Source organism: Paramisgurnus dabryanus, chromosome 8, assembly GCF_030506205.2.
Source record: "Paramisgurnus dabryanus chromosome 8, PD_genome_1.1, whole genome shotgun sequence".
NCBI classification, from domain to species: domain Eukaryota; kingdom Metazoa; phylum Chordata; class Actinopteri; order Cypriniformes; family Cobitidae; genus Paramisgurnus; species Paramisgurnus dabryanus.
The window spans coordinates 33,618,237-33,641,024 of NC_133344.1; the positions used below are offsets into that span (position 1 = coordinate 33,618,237).

At 37.5% G+C, this 22,788-nt stretch overlaps 1 protein-coding gene across 1 annotated transcript in view; it reads left to right on the forward strand.

Annotated features, from left to right (window-relative positions):
- Window positions 1–22,788, forward strand: part of gbe1b (glucan (1,4-alpha-), branching enzyme 1b) — a 185,812-nt gene that overhangs the window by 29,734 nt on the left and 133,290 nt on the right. Inside the window, exons 2-6 of the mRNA XM_065281611.2 lie at window positions 3,442–3,611; window positions 8,297–8,412; window positions 12,434–12,559; window positions 13,391–13,526; window positions 18,635–18,725. Of these exons, the coding sequence (XP_065137683.1) occupies window positions 3,442–3,611; window positions 8,297–8,412; window positions 12,434–12,559; window positions 13,391–13,526; window positions 18,635–18,725 (639 nt within the window). The remainder of the gene's footprint in view (window positions 1–3,441; window positions 3,612–8,296; window positions 8,413–12,433; window positions 12,560–13,390; window positions 13,527–18,634; window positions 18,726–22,788) is intronic.

Below are 22,788 nucleotides of genomic sequence, written 5' to 3' on the forward strand. Positions count from 1 at the left end.
AGAGATGGCATCCAACCGGGCTGGGAATCATATGAACAGTAGGTGACAGGGGGGATATTAAGCACGCTATTGATCATTTTGAAGAATAAGAATTAGCCATAAGGTCTTCGCCAGCATTTAAGTTTCAAAAGCAGATGTTAAGTGACTGAGAATGTACAGCCGTGAAACAGCAGCATTGGTTGGTAAGAAATAAACAAGGATAAACCCAGGAGAGCCACTCTCTGTCTCTACTCTCATTTTAAATGATTTCTATTAAGGCTGAAATCTTTCTTTGTGCTGTTGAATGTCACAGCCATTTTCAGCTAGCGTTTTTGCGCACAATGATGTGACGGTCAGAAAGGCTTCCATTAGAATAAAACACAATGAAATAACATTTGAAATGACCAGGACGGGCAGAAACGGTTGTAGGTACAGCTTTTTCCAATATACGCATGGCAGCGGCTTATAGAATGTAATTACAGAACGTAAATGCACAATACAGATTATATACCGGGCGAGGAGAGTCGGTGCAGTACAAAAGAGATGTCAGAAAACGTACACGCATACAACGATGGTTGCCAGGTCTGTGAGAACTCAACAGTAAGGATATTTTGAAGCTATCTGGGTGGTAGTTAAAATTTTCACTTGCAGCTTGCACATGTTTCTTCTAAGTAAGTAATTTATCAAAAATCTTCTTTTGTTGTCCACAGAATAAAAAAGACCTCATACAGGCTTAAAACAACATGAAGTAGAGTAAACGGTGACCGATTTTTCATTTTAACATGTTCCATTGTTACCACATGCAGACGTCTGGATGTAATCGCTGTAATAGCTGTGCAGAATCAAACTAGGAGGTGATGACCGACTTTGAACTCCCTTGATTATCTGGGGAAGATAATCTACAATGTGTCTTCATCATGAGATGCCCTGTGTTGATGTGCCATTTTAGAGAGCAAAGGGAATTGCAAGTCGTCAGTTAGCGCAATTTTCCGCCCGTTGATAGAGACAGAGAGAGTTTGGGGTCTGTGAGTGCTTGAAGATGACACTATCGTCAAAGTGGCAGGTCATTGTTAGTACATCAGAGGATTGCTTCATACACTTTTAGCTGATAAGTTTGAAAAGATTGTGGGTGGTATGATGAGCAACATCTTACCAAGTTCTTGCTTTTTTGCAGGAAATGGGTTTGGATATTTCTTTACTGGGCTACGGGGATATTTTTGTACAGTATAATCCAATCAATCAAGTGCTTCAAAAATGGATGGTGATTTATCTCATTTTCTCTTTTAATTTGCAACTTGGATGCAAACCAAAAAATATGATTATTCATAATAAATGAATGTTACGTCTGTTATCAGTGCAAACAACATCTGCTTCAAATTATGTAACACTTGAGCTAAAAAAAGCACAATTTTTAAAACCATTATGACACTGGATATACAGTAAATCTGCAAACACTATGGGGCCCTGACTAGTCCCAGACTAAAATGCATGTTTGAGCAGCCATAATTTAAAGGGGACAGAGAATGAAAAACCATTTTGACCTTGTCTTTGTTGAATAATGGTAGTCTACCCGCATTCACAAACATACAAAAAGTTGTAGACATGCTAAACATCTCAGTCTCATAGAAATTCCTCTTTTAGAAATGTCAGCCAGAAAACGGCCCAATCTGAAAAACTGATGCTTATGACATCACAGGCATCGCACTGCACCTCCACTTTAAAATAATTGGCTACATTTTTTGAGTGGCAGCAAAGTCAGCCAATCAGTAATGAGATTGCAAGTTAAGCCAGTAGGGGGAGCCAAATAGGTGCAAAACCACTTGTTTAAAATCCCCCACCCTAATAGAGCTATCTGAGAGAGGTTTTTAGGAAGCTTCTAAAGCATTACAGACCCAAACAAAAAAAAATTGTCTACATGTCACATCACAGAACAAGGATAAATACCCCGTTCAATGTCACCTTTAACTCTTTCACCGCCAGCGTTTTAAAAAAAAGTTGCCCGCCAGCGTTTTTCATGATTTTCACAAAGTTTAATGCCTTCCAGAAAATGTTCTTCTTTAAATATATAAACATACAATATACCAAATGAAAGAACAGACCCTCTGCTTTCAAAAAAAAAAAACATTTCATCCTACCTTCAGTGGTTCTTTTGTAATCAGCTTTTGAATATGGGTAGGTTTCTGCAAAAACACCACATTTTGAGCAAAAAGCAGAGATAATTCCATTTTTGTGACGGACTTTTCATAGAGATCCCATTCAGAGCGATCTTTAAAACAGACACGGACATGCAGCCGTTTGCTATAGGGCAATACTTCCGGGTTTAAAAAGTTGCGGAAGGGCGCCACCAGTGGATAATAGCTGTATTGCGGAAAGACGGAAAATCTTGTCATTGGCGGGGAAGCGTTTTCTCTTAATTGACGAGATATCTCGTCAATGGCGGTGAAAGAGATAAAAACATCTTGCACTGACCTATCTTATGTATCAGTGCCATTGTTTTCTCTCAAGATCCACACCAGTATAGCTTTTTGTAAGGTTTGTTTGTAAAAACTACTTTAATTTCCTTATATTACTAAAGCCTAGTCCTGGATTAACCTAAACCCTGTCCGGGAAACTATTATTTTTCCCAGTAAATGTTTTTGCATTACTAAAATGTTTTTAATCAGTCTCTGACATGCAAATAACATTAGGCCGTCCTGCCCACCGAAGGCTGAGCAAGCATTTAGACTTTAAAATCTTTCGTTTTGTCATCACAAGGTACATACTGTCATTTGTTAAGCGGGAGGAGTACAGAGCCTTGCGGTACACCATTGTTAATGGCCATAAAGTGGGAGGTGAACTTGATCAGCCTTGTGAAAAAAAACTACAAGCCAGCAGCAGTCGGCTGGATTTATGCCCATATTTCTTTTAAAGAGGGTTGTTGGGATTGAAAACAGAAGTGAAATAGGTGTTTTGTGTCTGCGGGTGAAGTAATATGTACAGAAGATGGCGGGTCGATGACTCCTTGCATCAATATATATATGAGTGGGCGACTGTTTTCTGAACTTAACTTTCAAAGACGATCCTAATGGTAAATGTGATTCTGCTAAGGGTTGTTTGATGGTTACCATATAGAACATGAGCAAGAAAAATTTTATGATTTATGTTATTATGAATTATATATGAATAAGTTACGCTCTTGGATGCCAAATAAATAGTTTTAACAGCTTTTCATATTTCTCAGTTTGTTTGTCTCTCTCTCTCTCTCTCTTGGGAAATATTTGTTTTGTATTTTGCCTGTAGCGTCTTTATGATACTGTATGCTGCATACAGTACACTGATGCTTACTGATGTTATTTTTTCATATCTTTCACTAATATGGAATTTGCTTATGTATGTGAGGCAAAACAGATATAATGTATACAGTATATCTTACTCTATCCACGTTTGTTAAGAAGTTTTCCTCTGCTCTCTTTGTTTTTAAAGGTATGGGCTGTTTGAAAAACAGCTCGCACTCCTCGAAGAGGCCGAAGGAGGCTTTGATCAGTTCACAAGTAGCTATAAGAGTTTCGGCATACGGAGAATGCCTGACAACAGCCTCATCTTTAAGGAGTGGGCCCCGGCTGCTGAGGCCCTATTTCTTACTGGAGACTTCAGTATGTATTTTAACATTGAATTTGTCTGGGCATTTCAGACAGAAGGTCATTGTGTTTTGTGGAGAATGCTGGGGCAAAATTCAATATGTCATGAGGTTTTACATTGTCATATAGGGCCTTATGTTGCACCCAGCGCAATTGACTTTGTCAGTGACGCATGTATCATTCGTATTTCGTACCGGCGCACAGCGGCTTTTTCCCTCCACAGACGCACGTCGGCAAACTAGGGAATTAACTTGCGCTCCATGGGCGGTTCAGCGCAAAAAGGAGGCGTGTTCCGGCGCAAACCATCCCTGATGCTATTTTGCAGTTTAAAAAAAAATTGCGCCACCGACCAGAAAAAAACTAGTCTAAAGTCAGTGGCGTGTTGCGTGTTGTTCATTATGCTATTTTAAGGGCGCATGCTTGACCATAATGTATAGCGTCCACAACGCGCACACACTTTGCTTATCTAATCTACACAGATGCAACAGTTATTTTTGCAAATCATAAATTGTTACACTAAAAAATATTAACACATGCGATAAGGGAAATCATTGTGGTGAGCATTGTGGTGATAGTTTTTATTTATTTTGTGTGGCTGCGTTAAAAAATTATCATGCAAATAACGATTAAAATATTTTCATAAGTTTGTTGTGTGGCTGATAATGTTTATTTTATGTAAATAATAATTAAAATGTTTTCATAAGAAACCTTAATGTATGTGAACTTGATTTGTAAGTGTACTTTGGGGTTGGACTGCTTGCGTTTCTTGGCTTTCAGCGGTCAGGTTCTGTCTAGAGGCAGATCCACCTCCCGTTACACGGCGTGCCCGATTTATGATGGGAAGCTTGGGATTCCCCCGTCTCCTGACATCATTGTAGCGCTTGTGGCACAACGTCCTGGGGATGCCAGCTGATGAGACAATTGTGGCTATTTCCTCTCACGCCTGTTTAACCTACACTGATTTGGGCGGGTTTCTCCTATCCCCATACAAAACAACTTCTCTGTCTTTGACTGCTCTGACAAGAACGTCGGTCTCCTCGGCTGTGAACCACTCCTGGTGTGCGCCTGGTAAATCCGTCATAATAATAGCAACCCGCCATGGAACTTGCGCTCTTGCGTTTAAAGGGAATGTTGGATGACGTTCTGATTGGTTTATTTGACGTTACGCCCAAACCACACCTATGAATAATGAACCTACTTCAGACCAACCCCTTATTGATTTGCGCCTGGCGCAAGAGTTATTTCTCCCACCGGGAAAATAGCAACAGCGCCCAAGATCCGCCCACAAAGTCACTTCCGCTTTGCGCTTCGCACTTGCGTTTCAGATCGTTAAAATAGGGCCAATAGACAGTTTATGTTCATCTTTATATAAATGCAAATTCTGTCATCATTTGTTTGCCCTCATTTTGTTCCAAGCCCACATGAAACACACAAAAAGAGACATTTTAATCTATCACATAGTAAAAGTGAATTGGAACTAGGACTTTTAAGCACTACAAAAAACATAATTTTTTTAATATAGCATATGGACTACCTTTTTAAGTCTATTAAAATAATTTACCGTACTTTCCGGACTATAAGCCGCACCGGAGTATAAGCCCCATCATTCAAAAATGCGTCATTAAGACGAAATAACATATATTAATCACAATGGACTATATGTCGTGTTTATTTAGAAAATTATTTCACAAAATCCAAGCCGAAGAACAGCTATTTAATCTGGGAAGGCAAGTTATTCAACTAAACAATAGCACAGAACAGCAGGCTGAATAGATGACTGTACGTTAAAGTAATATTATCAGTGGTTTAAAATTAACCATAGCATACAGAACTTACCTGGAATGTTGAATAGGCTAAATTAACCGAACAAGCCAATTAGTGTGAAGTTTGCATACTCGTCATTCCACATTACTGAATCCATTGAATTACATTAAAACAAAAGCAGCATATGGTGGACTCCTGCGACTACGGTAATGTTGTCTCTTGCCTCGTAATGTCAAAATTAATTCATACTGAATTACAAGGCGCACCTGACTACAAGACGCAGCACTGCCAAGTTTTGAAAAAAAAAAAAACGTTGCTTAGAAACCAAAAAATATGGTAATAGCCAGTGTTTGAGGTAACACATTACAAGTAACGTGCATTACGTAATAATGTTTCTTTTCTGAAGTAACATGTAAAGTAACGCATTACTTTTTAAATGTACACATTAATATTTTAATTACTTTAAAAAAAAGTAATGCAAGTTACTTTTTTAGTTGAATTAATTCGATAAAAAGTATATTTACATTATGCACTCTATGCCTACACGCCTGTGTGGGAACAGTTTGAGTTAGAAACTGAGATTGAGATGCCAGCGCTCGACATTTTTGTGATGAAATATGCAATTTCTAAATGCAGAACTTTTCAGTCATAAAAACACCTGCAAGTCCTAAAAGAGATCAAGCTTCAGCCAAGAAAAAGTAACGCAAAAGTAACTGAAAAGTAATGTAAGCATTACTTTCCATGAAAAGTAACTAAGTAACGCACTTAGTTACTTTTCTTGGGAGTAACTTAATATTGTAATGCATTACTTTTAAAAGTAACGTTCCCCAACACTGGTAATAATCTTGCGTGAAGAACAGTCAAATTTTACCCTTATATTTACTAAAAATCTGCTACTGCAGCCCTCAAATTGCATTTTTTTTTTTACAATCGTAATGATTGGTCAAATGACTTCAAACCTGACATAGAGGTTGCACATTAACTCTTTCCCCACCATTGACAAGTTATCTCATCAATTAGGAGAAAACATTTGCATGAAAAAAACGCGTTCCTGGTGAGTTTTTATGGTCATCTGTAATACCACGTTTATCCACTAGATGACGCACTTACCTTATAAAAAACTGAAGCCAAAATTTATTTATTAATTTTGCACTCTGTGTATGTTTTGATAATCGTTCTGAATCTGATCTCTAACAAATTTCCTCAAAAATGCAACTATTTCAGCTTTTTTTTTTTTTTTTTTTTTGAAGAAAAATGCCCATATTTAAGAGTTTATAAGATTTTATTTAAAATATAGATAGGATGAAAAGTTTTTTTTATTCCCATTTTGGTTGTTATTTGTTTAAAAGCAGAGGGTACGTTCTTTCATTTGACATAATTTGTATGTATATTTTAGAAGAACAGTTTTTTTTAAACGTTTGTGAAAATCACAACTTTTCAAAAAAGGCTGGTGGGGAATGAGTTATGGTGCACTTTTTTTTTTAAGTTATTACATTACAAAAGTTACATTATTATATTTAGTTCTTTCCAAAACAAAATATTAAATGACTTAGAAAAGACTTAAATATAGGACATATGAGTCAAATAAAATACAGTATTTTTGGATTAACAACTTCAGTGTCTGTTCAGTTTAATTATATGGAGTGGCCAGTACATCTTGAGACATTTCTGTGTAACAGAAGAAAGAAAATCAAAAAGACTTGAAATGGTTTCAGAATCTAAACAATTTCTTTAACATTGTATTACAATACAGTATTACGATAATGTTTGTTTTCTTGTTGATTTTGTACAAGTAAAGGCACAAAAGCTGTAAGGGAGTGTTTCATAATACATATATCAAGAGTTTTATTGAACTGTGTTCTCCTGGTGCAGAATTCATAAATCATAAAACTATTTTTATTTTTTTCATACAGGAGTTATGCTTTGGTCCGTCTGCTCATTTTGAACTTGTCAATTTATGGCTGACTGTTTGTTCTCTCTGACAGAGATTTTTTTCATCTTAAACTAGATGAAAGAACATTGTGCTCAGCTTAAGACAAAAACACAAGATTCCCTTCAAGGTTATCTGAGATGCCTACAAGAGCGAATGCAGTCAGAAGTGACTAAAGCTTTTCTTTTGAAACCCTTTGTTTGTGAAAAGTTTGGCAGAACATTTCTCGCCAAGAAAGTGCAAGAAAGCAGAATTTGTTTTTACACTTGCCATCTTTTCCAGTCATTATGAAGTGTAGGTTTTGTCTTATATAAGCCAGTAGTCTTTGGTTACTGGGCATAACTTACATGGATTTTATATAAGCAGAAGGTTTTAGTTATTAATTTCATAGAGAATATATAATGCTTAACCATAAACGACCATCACTATTACTACAGTATTGCTAAAATCTAAGGTGAGGGATTTAAACCGCTTATATTAAATATAATCTCATGGCCTGATCTAATTTAACCTGATCTCACGAGAATGCGTTTATATTTTACGAGTTGGCTAATTTGTATGAATTCGTACGAAGTGATCGTACAAAAACATAAGCTTATCATAAAAACAAAACGAAACTACACCCCTAACCCCAACATCACAGGGGCAAAAGCAAATCGTACAAAAATGTACGAATGTGGTCATACGAATTAATACAAGTTAGCCACATCGTAAAATACGTACGAATTACCATGAGATAGCGTTTTTGTACGTATCTTACAAGGGGGCTTATTCGTAGCCAATTTGTACGGACAGATTTGATGATTCAGTTTATTCATTTTCTAATAATTGTATATTTTTGTGTGATTCACTTCGTATAAATTCATACGAATTAGCGAACTTGTAAAATCTGTACAAATTTTCACAAGATTTAAAGATAAGTTATTAGTTGAAATTAAAACCAGTTTTGTACTTTATACTGCGATGTGTTTCAATAATAATTGCATATATTCTTCCACCTTAATAGATGGCTGGGACAATTTCTCGCATCCGTACCAGAAAAAGGAGTTTGGGAAATGGGAACTGCGCATACCGCCTAAACAGGACGGAACACCTGCTGTCAGTCACAGCTCCAAGCTGAAGGTGAGCAGACGCGTTAGCTGCCGTGTTTACTTCATTAGTCTGAACGATGCACTGAGGTATTATGAAGCCCTCACGCTCTGACAGGCTGGATCGAATATTCAGCCGTTTTATGGATGACTTGTCAATGTTAAAGGGACGGCGGCAACATTCAAGCCAATTGTTGCTCCTCAACAGCATATGTTTTTAATAACTCCAGTTTAATTTGTTCTTTCACACCCATGAGGTTTAAAACACGGAGCTTTAATTTTAAACAAATTAAAGCCCGGTCCCGGAGGAGCGGTCTGGCTTTTCACTCCGTTATGGACTTGTATATTCAATTAAAGTCCGTGTCGAATCAAACCTGGACTCATTTATTAATGTTATTCCAAAGAGGAAAAAATTTAGCTTTTATCAACGTGACAACTTTCTGAAAGACTTTCCTGTTTGGATTGACATCATCTGTTCATTATGTACTATACTTATTTTTTATTGTATCACTATGATCACTCAAAGCTATTTTGCTTATGGTGTCTATTATGCTGTGTGTCTATTATTGGCACTATTGTGATTTTTATAGCAGGTTGGTGGATGGGCTGTCCATCTGGGTGCTTCCACATACAAAACCGTACCCAAGTTTTTTTTGACCCTCAAAGATTGCTTGAAGTAGAGGTCTTTGGTACGTTTCATTTTGGTTCAGGTGCGGGGTACAATAGCCATCGGAAATGGTTCGGTACAGTATAACAGTACAGTTTGGTACAGCAGACCTTTTTGAGTGTCAACTGGATCATATTTTCATTGTAAATCGCTCTTTAATATGCACATTTGTCCTACTATTTCTGACTCATATATCGTAACACGGTCACCTTGCTTTGTTAAAAGCGGATGTTTTATGCAAGATTATTTTATATTATAAAAAGATAAAATACCCCTAATCTATAATTTGACCGTACAGACTATAAATCTATAAAGTGACAGACATAAATGGATACTGTTTTTAATACGGTTTTATCATTATCCATTTATCCTTCACGACGAACCTTTTATCGGCACCGTGCGTCTGCTATTTTCTTCTATTTTCTCCTTAAGCCCGTCTGGCTCAGCATCTGTCTGTTCACATGCCCTTTCTCTGTAATTGTATAAACTGGCAAGCCTGCGGCATGACGGCCTGATGCTTCTCCGTGTCCTCGGGAGAAGAGCAGCTAATGATTGAGCCCCACTGGGACTGCGCTCCGCAGGTCACCTGCAGGTGCCAATGGCCCGGTCATTACCTCACAACGACAGCTTATGGAAGGTAGTATCAAATGATCCATTCGCTTTTTGGCTAGGAAAGAGAGGAGCGTTCAAAGTTCAGGATAGAGAGCTCCCCAGGGAGACATTGAAAAAGAGAGATGCTCCGCTATTGATCCGGTGTATCGGAGTGACCATCGCGTGACTGCACAAGGGAACGGAGGAGAGTGACATTAGCACTTTAGGATAATATGCATGCTTCTTGTCCTGCTTTTGTTTGGAGGACAGGCTGGAAACCTGGATGTTATTTATGGGTTTCTGTCAGGGATGGCAATGAATGTTCATTTTACTTCACAGGATGGGGTTTGGATCAGTTTGGCCACACCCCACAGGATGCTCAATTCAAATGCCATGTAGGTGCATTAACTGAATTGTAATTGAAAGGATTTCAACAGGACAATTAAAGATTAAACACCGATAATCATTTATGTATTTATGTAAAATGGATTTACAGCATCTGCATGAATTTCGTAATTTAAGAAGTGGGGTTGGTGATGGTGCAGTGAATAAGACCCTCGCCTTTAGTGTGAGAGACCCGGGTTCGAATCCACTGTGACACACCATTGTGTCCCTGAGCAAGACACTTAACCCATAGTTGCTCCAGAGGCGTGCGACCTCTGACATATATATAGCAATTGTAAGTCTCTTTGGATAAAAGCGTCAGCTAAATGAATAAGTAAGAAAGTAAGTATTCTGTCATGAACAAAATGTTCCCAAAGTGTAACTGGGGCAATAAAAGGTCCTAATATGTACAATCGGTCTTACCATAGTCGTGTGGTTTTAAGGTGTGTGACGTCACCAAATCACCATTTTGGAGGTATTGATACTAATTTTGAGGAATAGACACGATTACTAGTGGAGAATTGTGAGTAATAAATCACCAAACTTTAGTAATACAACAAAACAGAGAAAATATCTTAAAGCAACACCAAAGAGTTTTTAAATATCTAAAAATTCTTAAATTAAGATGTTTTTTCTTGATGAGCATCAAATTTAAATATCAAAAATATCAAATTTAAGTGATTTTGTGAGAAAAAATCTGCCAATGGGATAAGCAAAAAATCATTTCATAAAAAGATTATTTTGCATATTTTAGGCACAAAATCACTTATATTTGATATTTTTTGGTCTATAAACTAGACTTATTTTCTTGGGTCATTTTGCTCATCAAGAAAAATCATCTTCATTTAAGAATTTTTTTATATTTTTACTGAAAAATGTTTTTTTTTTCTTGAAAATCATTTTTTTTTTGCAGTGTATAAAGACATGTCTATAATCCATTAAACTCTGAAGTGATACTAAACTTAATGGAAAAGCTAACCGTGCCAAAGCGAGGTGAGCTGACACGACCTGACCTGTGGGGTACTAGAAAAGCAATAGAAAAGCGACATAATATGCACTCTTTGGTACCAATATGTACCTTTTGAGGTACTAATAATATGAACTTTTTAGGTGTAGAGGTGTACTTTTTGAAAGGGTACCGCCTCATTGACCACTAAGGCCATTTGTTTCTTCATTTTTTTACTTTATTTAATTCACATTGTAATCCTGCATGCTCTTGAGATTCAAGACATAAAATTGTAATGCAAACAAAATCTAATTCAGATCATGTGCTGTCCATCACTACACCAGGTCTGCAATTGTACAGATCAATGGAAACAAAACACACTCTGACCATAAATTCACAAACTGTCTCTGAACATCCTTTCGAAAGATTGCTTCTGTTGTCAAGCCCGAGACACATGATGATGTTCGTATCTGGATGTGAATAGTTTTGCTCAGGCTATAAATAGCATTTGCCAATAGTACACAACGGATTCAGTGACCCTTTCTGTTCGTGATCAATGATGTGTTCGGGCTAATGGCTTTATTAAAGGCAGCTTTAGGAAGCATTCACTTGGAGGTAAACCACAGATGGTTTGACACAGTTTATGCGGTTTTGGTCACATTGAAAGGTCAGTGTCAGAAATTTTGCCATTGTTCACTCGCCCCTATGTTGTTTGAAACTTATATTACCTAACTTTTTTCCATGGTACATCAAAAATATCAGCGGCAGCACAGTGACCAGAAGCGGAAGAGCGCCATAAAAGTTATTTTAAATAAGTGGCTTTTAAATTCAACGTACCTGTAAACTACTTCTCTATGTTGCACTAGTTTGTATGACAGTGCTCATGACACTCGGCAACGTTGAACCATGAGTGTTAGTAATTTTTTGAGGGTTAAATTACTCATTAAATGTGCATAATATACAAATACACAATTAGTTCGGTCTTTCATGTTCTCTCTGACTGTACGGTAGTTGTCATCCAGAGCATACAGTACTGGTAAAACCCGAAAGCTTTTGATTTATTATTCATGTGGCTCTTTCATGTTTGTATGTTTTCGCTTATGAAGCGAAATTCCAAGCACATTCCAGAACCAACACACTAACATGTAATTTGCCTTTGATTATCTTTTCTTGCAGTTTCTCTCTCTCTTGAAATAATTCGTAACACACAAACGCTGATAGTGCAAATCCGATTAACCCAAGCGGATAAATTCAAAGGTCTTGTTTTTCCACACAACCTCTTTCCTCCTCTTTCACCTCCAGCGGTCGGACCTTTTGTCCTTTTGGCTTGTGCACCGTGACCTTTTTCATCAGATTGGCCCTTTATCCCTGTTTTCCAGCAGCTGTAAACATATTTTCTCTTAGCAGATTTACCAGCACCCGTGTTGTGCCCTTGCCATTACATCCCTCATTTGTCTCTCTTCCCAGGTGGTTGTTCACACCAGAGCAGGTGAGCGCCTGTACCGGATCTCACCTTGGGCAAAGTATGTGACCCAGCATGAGAACTCCGTCATCTACGATTGGGTACATTGGGACCCTCCTCAACCTTACATTGTAAGTGATTAATTCCCCACATTATTTCTGTATTTTATTGTGCATCCTTAGCTTTTGCTAAAGTAAACTGCTACTTCTATGAACTCTTTTTGAGTTAACTTGTCAATTAAGACAAATTATGACAAGTTTTCCCAGCAATCCGTAATACGGCTATTAACTATAAAACCCTGAAGTATTACCTTAGGTCAAACAGTTCAAACTCTGTGTATGTTTTAATTAATGTTCTGAATCGGATCTCTAATAAAAGTCCTTCACAAAAATGCAATTATCTCAGCTTTTTGCTCAAAATGTGGTCTTTTTGAAGAAACCTACCCATATTTGAGAGGTGAAAAAGAGAACAAATAAAGGTAGCATGAAAGCAAGAGGGTCTGTTCTTTCATTTGATATATTGTATGTTTATATATTTAAAGAAGAACATTTTCTGGAAGGCATTAAACTTTTGTGAAAATCATAAAATGCTGGCTGCCATTTTCTTTTTTTTAAATGCTGGTGGGGAAAGAGTTAAAGTTTACCTATGTGCTGCATATGTAATGCATTTGAACTTGACCTATAGGTGTAAATGAATGAGTTTCAAAGCAAACAAATGTATAGGTGTAAGGTGAGAAGAGACACATAAATGCATCATGAGCTGTTTGTATCAAAAACATTTGCTTTAATGGCAAGTGAAGACTGGGAAGCATTTGTGCAGTAGACTGTGTATTACAGACGCCTGTTAGAGCCCTTCAGCTATTAGTCATATTGCTATGCAACGATTTCTGAAATTGTTTGTAGCATAGTCAGGTATGTTGAATGTGAATGGATAGTAACCCCAAAGATATTTTACCTTACCAGCACAAGCATCCTCGCCCAGCGAAGCCCAGGAGCTTACGTATCTATGAGTCCCACGTTGGAATCGCGTCTCCAGAGGGCAAAGTGGCATCTTACAGCAACTTTACACACAATGTGATTCCTAAGATCAAAGACCTTGGTAAGAAGCTGTTTTATTAACACAAAACAGTGGTGTTAATGTGAGTCGCACTTAAAGGGCGTGTTGCAGGGTTAATTTTCAACGAATTTGTGCAATTTGCTTGTTGTTGGTAATAAACATTTAAACTGTTATCCAGTGTATTTTATGTTGTTGTGTATCACAAAAAGGAATATAATATGAAAAAGTACAGCGGTTTGCAATGATTTTCCTTTCCCCACAACGCACTGCATTACGTCACGCTGGGGAGAGAATTTACCAAAGCCGCCTTGAGAGCATTGAGAGTGACTAGAGAGACGAGTTCTATAAGCGCAGATTATAGATAAATACATAGATATAGACAGACAGACAGACAGAGACAGATAGATAGATAGAAAGTTAACAAACAATTAACATACTCTTGCATGCTGGCTTGAGGGGGATCATGATTCTGCTAAAATGGGTGTATGCGATCTTCAGCACAAACGGATTCAGGCAGCATGACTCAAATCCTGGAGGCACGTCACATCTGGTCACGGGGTAAGCGCCTCGACCAGCGACCAAAACGCACTCACTTCCCTACAGCCGGTAGCGGAGTGGCAATTGGGAGAGTCAGGACTTTCCCGGTGGGCCGGTCTGATAAAAGTTATACATTGCGAGTTATATTAGCAACACTGTCTGGCGACCTGATGTGCGGCCGGTTCCCGCACCCCACTGATCAAACTGTGCAGCCTCTCTTCTCAACAAAGTATATAAAAGTGCTCAACCCGTTTGGCAGGTCCAACCATGTCCAGGATTTATAAAAATACGGGGATCAGTGAGCGGCCCATCCCCAAATGGCATATAGCCTGTCGTCCTTTGATGTAAAAAGCCGCCGAACGCCTGTTTATTGCAGTATGTATGCGGCTTCTGCGTATAAAATTATTGTGTGATTTGTTATGATTCCATAAACTATATATCAAAACATCCTTTTATTTCACAAAACAATATATTTGAGATATTATTTGATATACTAGTAAGTGTGGATTAAGCATGTTTAAAACTCTCTAGCCTGGTGGTCAGGACATGAATGGATCCAATCAGCAGATTTGCAAAGATTTATTTATCTCCACATATATCATAAATAATAATTAGCATGGTAACTTTGGAGTATACCACATTATATGTTTCCTACTATATGATTTCTATATTATATACGTAAGTATTTAACGGCAATAAATGTCTCATCTATCTCTATGGCTCTGGCTGAGGCTTTCTCCACTTCGTGATGTCATCGTCGAATTGGGTAAAAAAACGTTCATACCAAAAATGTAAAAAATGGTCTTTAAGACATTTAAAGACATTTTAAAAATGATATACACATCTTGATTGATTTATGTACACATTAATCAACAGTGGTGGTTAACCTGCAACACCCCCTTTAAAGGGCACCTATCATGCAAAATCCACTTTTACAAGGTGTTTGGACATAAATGTGTGTTGGCATTGAAAATCCACCTACTCCTATTTTAATGCTTATTAATTCAAAGCAGTCTCATTAGACATGTTGCTTTGATTCTCTTGTAAATGTGATGTCACACTAACAAAGCCCCGCCCACAACCACTGACTGACTGGTCAATGTTACCCAAAAGCTTTTCAAAATGTGTTGTAGCGCTAATTTAATTAATAATGGGATTTTTTAATAATAATATGCTCATTAAACAACTTTTTGTTTCTTTTCTTTTTTATTTTGTGTATGTGTTTTTTTTTTTTTTTTGCTTATTAAAGGGATAGTTCACTTTAAAATGAAAATTCTGTCATCATTTACTCATCCTCATGTTGTTCTAAACCTGTATGAATTAATTTTTTCTGATGAACATAAAAGAAGATATTTTGAGAAATGATGGTAAGCACACAGCAGTAAGTGACCATAGACTTCCATAGTAGGAAAAATATTTTGGAAGTATTGTGATAAATGATAAAGAAAATATTTGATAAATGATGGTAAGCACACAGTTGACAGTACCCATTAAAATATCATATTTTTTTATTCCTACTATGGAAGTTTTAGGTCACTTACTGCTGTGTGTTAACCATCATTTCTCAAAATATCTTCTTTTGTGTTCATCAGAAAAAAAGAAATTCATACAGGTTCACAACAACATGAGGACGAGTAAATGATGACAGAATTTTCATTTTAAAGTGAACTATCCCTTTGACTTGGCATTTTATTTTATCATTTTTTTTGTTTGTTTGTACTTCTTTACAAAACTATAGACGTTTTGTTTTTATTTTATTTTGTTTAGCCCTTATTATTTTTTTTCTTTATCCTTTTCAAAGATTTGTTGAGAGAATTTACTCTCAAGTAGGCGCTCCAATGTTATGCACTTGATAAAAGTGCTGGAACCATTAAATTTACATTTATGCATTTGGCAGACGCTTTTATCCAAAGCGACTTACAGTACATTCAGTCAAAAAGATGCAACTCCGCCGAGCACTTCATACTTTTTGGTTATATGTAAAAAGTCATTTTTTATTCAGAGAGGGGTGAAATTCTGTCTGACAGCGCTCCTCCTTCATCACAAAGTATCCGATCTGCAGTGGTGCTTAACCTGACAGACCCGCCGTATAGATGATGAGCCACTGGCCTCGATGCCAATGTTGTGGGGAGGCTGTTGAGTAGGTCAACATCCTGTTTGCAGGCTTCTGCCACCCTGTGAAGTGTTTATTAGTCCCATCATAGATGCTGGCGGAGAGAGGTGTGTTTGAGTGCATGCGGGTGTGTGTTTTGGAGATGTAGGGTGCATTTTCGAGTACCCGTGCGGCACGGCAGATGGAGTTCAGAAGCCTGCGGTTCGCTGATTGGGGTGATGCATGCATCGCATGGGTTCGGCTGGTGGTTAATCACAAACATTTGCAAACATTAACTTGTGATTCAGGATCCAAGAAGCCTGTTTTGAAGGCTTTATTGTTTGCAGTGTAAACAAACACTGTCTGGAAGACTGGATTTTGGGAATCGAGTGATGCAGGGATAACTATAACAACTAGCTTCCGGTAACTTCGACGCAATCTTGGACTCTGTGTTTGTCTGAAAGATGATGGACATATGTATCTCAGATTGATTGACAGCGTGTAAATCATGGGGTAATTTTGATATTTGGATGGAGTATCGCTTGAAGACATTTTTTTTGCAAATATAAAGTTCTAGTTGTGTATTTGTAGGTAAAACAGAAGTGCGTATAAAACATTTTTTTTTAACATTATGTGGGAGGACAGGCATTTTTTAAAGCCTTGCAGTACAGTTTGCCATAACAAATACTGTGATAGAATAATCCATGCACATGTCCATGCACCGTATCTTCCTGTCCCAGGATTTCTCATAGTTTGTGGTAACCGCCTTGCATCTCCCTGGAAAACTTGCTGTAATGCCATCTAAAACCCTTCGAAAAGCGCTCGGCATGTGTGTGCTGTTCGTGCGCCTGGGTGTACGCATCATCGGTGAGACATTTCTCTGAGCTCCTGGTGCTTGCACATCTCATCAAAAAAATCTGAAGACTTTCTCTGAAGCGGGCAAAGAAGATGGCTAGATAGATAGATAGATAAATAAATAACCCAATCTGCTCAGAAAAAAAACAACAACTGTGTGTGAAAAGCTGAATCTCTCTCCCGAGTCCTTCCCTTGCAGTTTCAAAGCTGTGTCAGTGTAGTTGCGTGTTGCATGTTTTTTTTTTTGGTCTGATCTGGGACCGCGTATGACCCAGTGAGTCCTTCAATCGGCACGTCCCAGTGGCCGCTGCGTGTCATGCGGGCAGCGTGTTAGCATGAAAGATCCGGCTTCTTTTGAGGATGCTCATCTGTCATAGCTAGAAAGGGCAGAGGTGTTTTGTTGGGTTTGACGGTTCGGGAAATGTCAGTGTACCTCGTAGTTGACCAGGACTGTCTGTGAAATCAATGCTAAAGTGTGATAATCTAATAATGAGATTAGGAGCATTAAAGTTTGTTTTCTACCATTCAATCTTGGACAAGACCTTACTCAGTCAATATTAAAGTGGACATTTCACAACTTTCTTTAAGATGCTCAATAAATCTTTGGTGTCCCCAGAGTATGTATTTGAAGTTTTAGCTCAAAATATCATATAGATAATTTATTATAGCATGCTAAAATTGACACTTAATTGACAAAAATGTGCCAGTTTTCGGCGTGTCTTTTAAATGCAAATAAGCTGATCTCTGCACTAAATGGCAGTGCGGTGGTTTGATAGTGCAGATTAAGGGGCGGTATTATCCCCTTCTGACATCACAAGGGGAGCCAGATTTCCATTAACAATTTTTTCACATGCTTGCAGAGAATAATTTACCAAAACTAAGTTACTGGGTTGATCTTTTTCACATTTTGTAGGTTGATAAAAGCACTGGAGACCCAATTATAGCACTTAAACATGGAAAAAGTCTGATTTTCCTGATATGCCCCCTTTTAAAGATATCAAGGTTATATTTTCACAGACTGTTCTTAGCATTATGTCAAATGATTTTATGTAGAAAACGATGTTTTCACAGACAGGGTCACATATTGTCTGATTAATATAAAAAAATGTTTTGAATGTATGTGGAGTCATAATTCTCTGTGTGGGAGTTTAGAATGTATCGCTAGGAATAACAAATTCATACTATCTATACTTATTACATTAATATTCATAAATGAGTCGCATTAGAATTTACATGTTTTGTTTAGTTACACTCATTATTGTTCATATAGCTCAACTGGTAGAGCATTGTGTTAGCAAAGGTAATAGGTTTGATCTACAGGAAACACAGATAAAACTGTATACTGTACGTTGGATTCAAGTGTCTGCCTAAGTGATGTAATAAATAAATTTAACTTCTTAAAGTGAAATGCACTTACCTTTGTTTCATTTCAAGCCTTTATGTCTTTTTATGTGTGAATATATTTACACTTATTTACCATACAACAGAAATAGATGTGGACTGGTCCTGTTAAACTTCGAAAATGATCAAAATGTACTATACATGGTACAGGTCTATATAATGTCATCATTAATATTATAGTTGCTCACATTGCAATGTCTTGAAAGATAGACATATAGACAACATAGATCTGCTAACACTACTCTCTTTACTATCATACACACAGGTTATAACTGTATTCAGCTGATGGCCATAATGGAACATGCGTATTATGGCAGCTTTGGTTACCAGGTCACGAGTTTCTTCGCTGCATCAAGGTAAATATTTCTGAATATTGGGAAATGTTATAGGTGCATTGTGTAACTTTTAGAAGGATCTCTTGACAGATATGCAATATAATATACATAACCATATTATGAGTGGTGTATAAAGACCTTACATGCATGAACTGTATTGTTTTTATTACCTTAGAATGAGCCTTTTTATCTACATTCACCGCAGCTGTCTTTACAATGAAGTCACTATCATATTTCTACAGGAGCCTTAAATGGACAAACTGTTCTACAGAGCGCTTTTCGTCCATACGTTGTCTCAGACAATGACGTGTTTCTCCTGTGGCAGCTAATGTAGCTTCTCATTGCGTTTCAAAATTGTGGTTGGTTGAAGTTTGTAATCTCACTCCTAGATGCCGTTGAAAAAAACATACTGTTCCTTTAACTCTTTCCCCGCCATTGACGAATTATCTCGTCAGTTAAGAGAAAACATTTTCCTGCCAATGATGCTTTCCTGACTAGTTTTTATGGTAATCTGTAATTTCGCTATTATCCACTAGATGGCACTTTTACCCAATTTATAAAAAACTGAAGCAAAATGTAATTTTACATATTTTAAACTCTGTGTATGTTTTGATCATCGTTCTGAATTTGATCTCTGACAAAAGTCCTTTACAAAAATGCAATTATTTCAGATTTTTACTTAAATTTAGGATTTTTTGAAGAAACCTATCCATATTTAAGAGGTTATAAAAATAGAACAAATAAAGATAGGATGACATGTTTATGTCCTGTTTTTTTGTTTTTTTTTGGTTAAAGTTGAAAGCAGAAGGTCTGTTCTTTCATTTGATATATTTGTATGTTTATATATTTATAGAAGAATTCTTCCTGGAAGGCATATTGTGATTTTTTTTTATTATTATTTCGCAACGACGCTATTATGCACAGCTCCTTCACATACTATGGCTTTTTGATCAGTATAAAGTCTGTTTGAGTCGTTTATAACAATACATGCATTTATAAAAGCAACACTTGTCAAACATAATCCTTATAAATATTCTTTATCATGAAAATACCTGAAAAGGTTTGAAGAACAGCAATATTAATATGCTTATACATTTCCTGGAGCTGCCGGTGCAATGGTACTTCTTCTGTGGCGCATAATTGTGTTTCTGTACAAGAGCGCCCTCTGGCTTTTGGATGTAGGGGCATGTCGCCATAATTCATTGAGAAGCATAGCAAGCACATCGCACAATGTATCATTACACCCCTAATTTATTGCATTGCATATTGTATGTTCAGAAATGACAGATTAATAAGAAGAAATGCTATTTATGACTGAATGTAACTTTTGTAGTAAAAGTGGCTCTTCTATTGACTTATTGTCCTGTCAGTGTGACTCTCTTGAAGAGTGCTATACAGTACACAAGTAAAAGCTACAGTCACAAAGCTAACAACATCATACTCTAATAATAAAAAGCACAAAATAGACACTTTTTAATTGGGACTGTTTGTATTGGTCAGTTTTAGTTCTGAAGAAAATACAAATATTTATAGTCTATGCAACTTCACATTACATGAACCCGTTGCAGTGCATTCTGTGCTTCTTTTATCAGCCAAGTATACTTGCTATGCTTTCTTACAGTTTTACCCAAACTATGTATCTTAGATGACAGAATTGCATTGCTTCCAAACTTTTGGAAAAGTTTTTGTGGCAGGAGTGCCCTTTGATGTCTGGGTATGCAGCTTACAAGGATTTTTAAGAAAGTTTTCTACCACTTCGATGTAACAATTGGGGCGAATTGTCATTTATATGGATCATTGTAGTTGATCTAATATTTACATTTTCTTTTTTACATATTTTCTTCATTTCTGCATCTCTCTCTCACTCACACACACAAACACACACACGCACGCACATACACACACACACACACACACACACACACACACATCCATGGCCCCAAATCACAAAGATGCTCCTGTGACGGGGCCGATAATCTCCCTGTAAACACATTTGCAGTTAATCCTGTAGAGAGGTAGAGGCCTCTGATAAAGGAAGACGGGCAGGAATTCTTTATTTATGTGCTTTATTCCGTCCGTCGACCTTACTTGCTAGCGCCGGAGACAGCCTATAGTGCGAGTATAATGTATACAGAGTAATTTCACCCATGATTGATCTCCCCGAGCTGTTTGAAAAGTGCAAGGTCTAGATGCTGGGAAGGGGCGGGAGCAGGCGGAGGGGTATCGTTGTCACCGCGCGTCAGAAAGTAATATGATGATAGCCGGAGGAGAGATGATGGTTCGAAGAGCAATTACACGAAGCAGATACAAAGTGTTGATGGAAACCTGCTGCTTTCACCCTTTTGTTCCGCAAGGAGCAATGTGGTGACCCAAACGGAGGCTTTGACCTCTGCTTAGTATCCATGACGCTGTAAACGAATTTAGATTTGATTTTTATTTACTGGCATATTTGTTTGTTTTCAGGTGGCAGTCGTGTGGCACGGTTGATGGTTTTGTATGTGTGTCGCAATGCTAAACACACCTGTTGCGTAGAGGGATAAACGTTCGGTGATAAACACGCACATGTGCGCATGCATTATGGGGATGGTGTGACCTAACCGTTGTAGGCTAAAATCGAATGCACAATATATTTGCTCTTAGCATTGTGCCATTGAGGAAGGTACCTGCAGATGAAGTTTTATATTTTTTTCCGATATGATAGACATTGGGAAATGAATGGTACTTTAAAAGAGTTGATTAAAACGATGGTCTCTAAAATGACATTGTCATATCACTGACCTAGAAAAAGCTGTTTTATTCCACATGGAGCCTTGTCATTGGGGCCACCATTTATAAATCACATAACCAACATGTCTCCTGTATAGCTCAGTGGTAAAGTGTCGCAGCGCAAACGGTCCTTTTGTTTGCCTCATACATCATGAAAAGTGAAGCTGCTGGCTCTTTGATCGCCCCCTGGTGGCTGGATGCAGTACAAGTCATAAACTCCGCCCTCTTCATGCAAAGGAACGAACGAACTGGACTCGAGTAAAAAAATACACTTCCGATAAAATTTTTCGAAAGATTGTTTTGGTCCTTTAAGGTAGTTGTAATCACGCTGATATATGTTCAATTGTTCATTTTGTGATAAGTTTCATTTTAGCTAGTAATAGAAATGAGGTGTGTCGTTATGATTGACATTTGTGATTGACAGCTTCTCTGAGCGATTGAGATTGTCGGAGCTTTAAGGGAAGATTGAAGATATAACTAACTAGTAATTTTCGATTTCTGTGTTGTTTCACACCGACAAAATGAGTTGTATTTAAAGGTGCTCTAAGCGAATCTGTGTGATGTCACTTCTTGTTGACGTTCGAAGTGTTGTCAAACAAAACGGAGCGTAGCTGACTCCTCCCCTCCCTCTCCCTTTCGTGTTTTCTGAAAGAGTCATGAACGCGCCCAACCCCCCACCCAAATCCTTCTGGCCGTTTATTGGCTGGAACACGTTTGTCATGTTTCGTGTTGGTAGGTTTGACCACCTTGTTTTTGTTGCAGTTTGTGGAGCATGGGCTGGCTACAGAGACCGTGTTTTTTACTGTGTGTTCAGGGCACAGGCAGCTTGCAGATAGTGAGGAGATGTTTACTGTATGAAACAAAAAAAAAACGCATGAATTCGCTTAGAGCACCTTTAACTTACCTTATTTTAGCAAGCCAGTCAAATGAGATGTTCAAGGGGCGTGGTTGAATTGGGTGCGTGAGCGTTTGGGCAGAAATTTGATACTAAAGACGTTGGGTTAAAAGTAGTCCAATTTGGGTTATTTTTCGATACATTGATGGGTCTAAGATAGACATGCTCAGAAATTTGTACATTAAACCCAGTGCTATTGGTTGATTGTCTAACGCATCTTATGGGTAGTGCTAATTTTTGTTGTTGGTTATGCTATTAGTGTTTTCTGCAGGTGTACTTTGCAATACTGCATAAAGTATTTCATAGTTTTCTATTTTACTACCTTAAAAAACCAAACAACAAAAAAAAACCTAAAAATAAAGGATACTTCAGGATTTTTTTATTTTTATTGAATATTTGCTCATCCTAGAAATCGAAATGTAT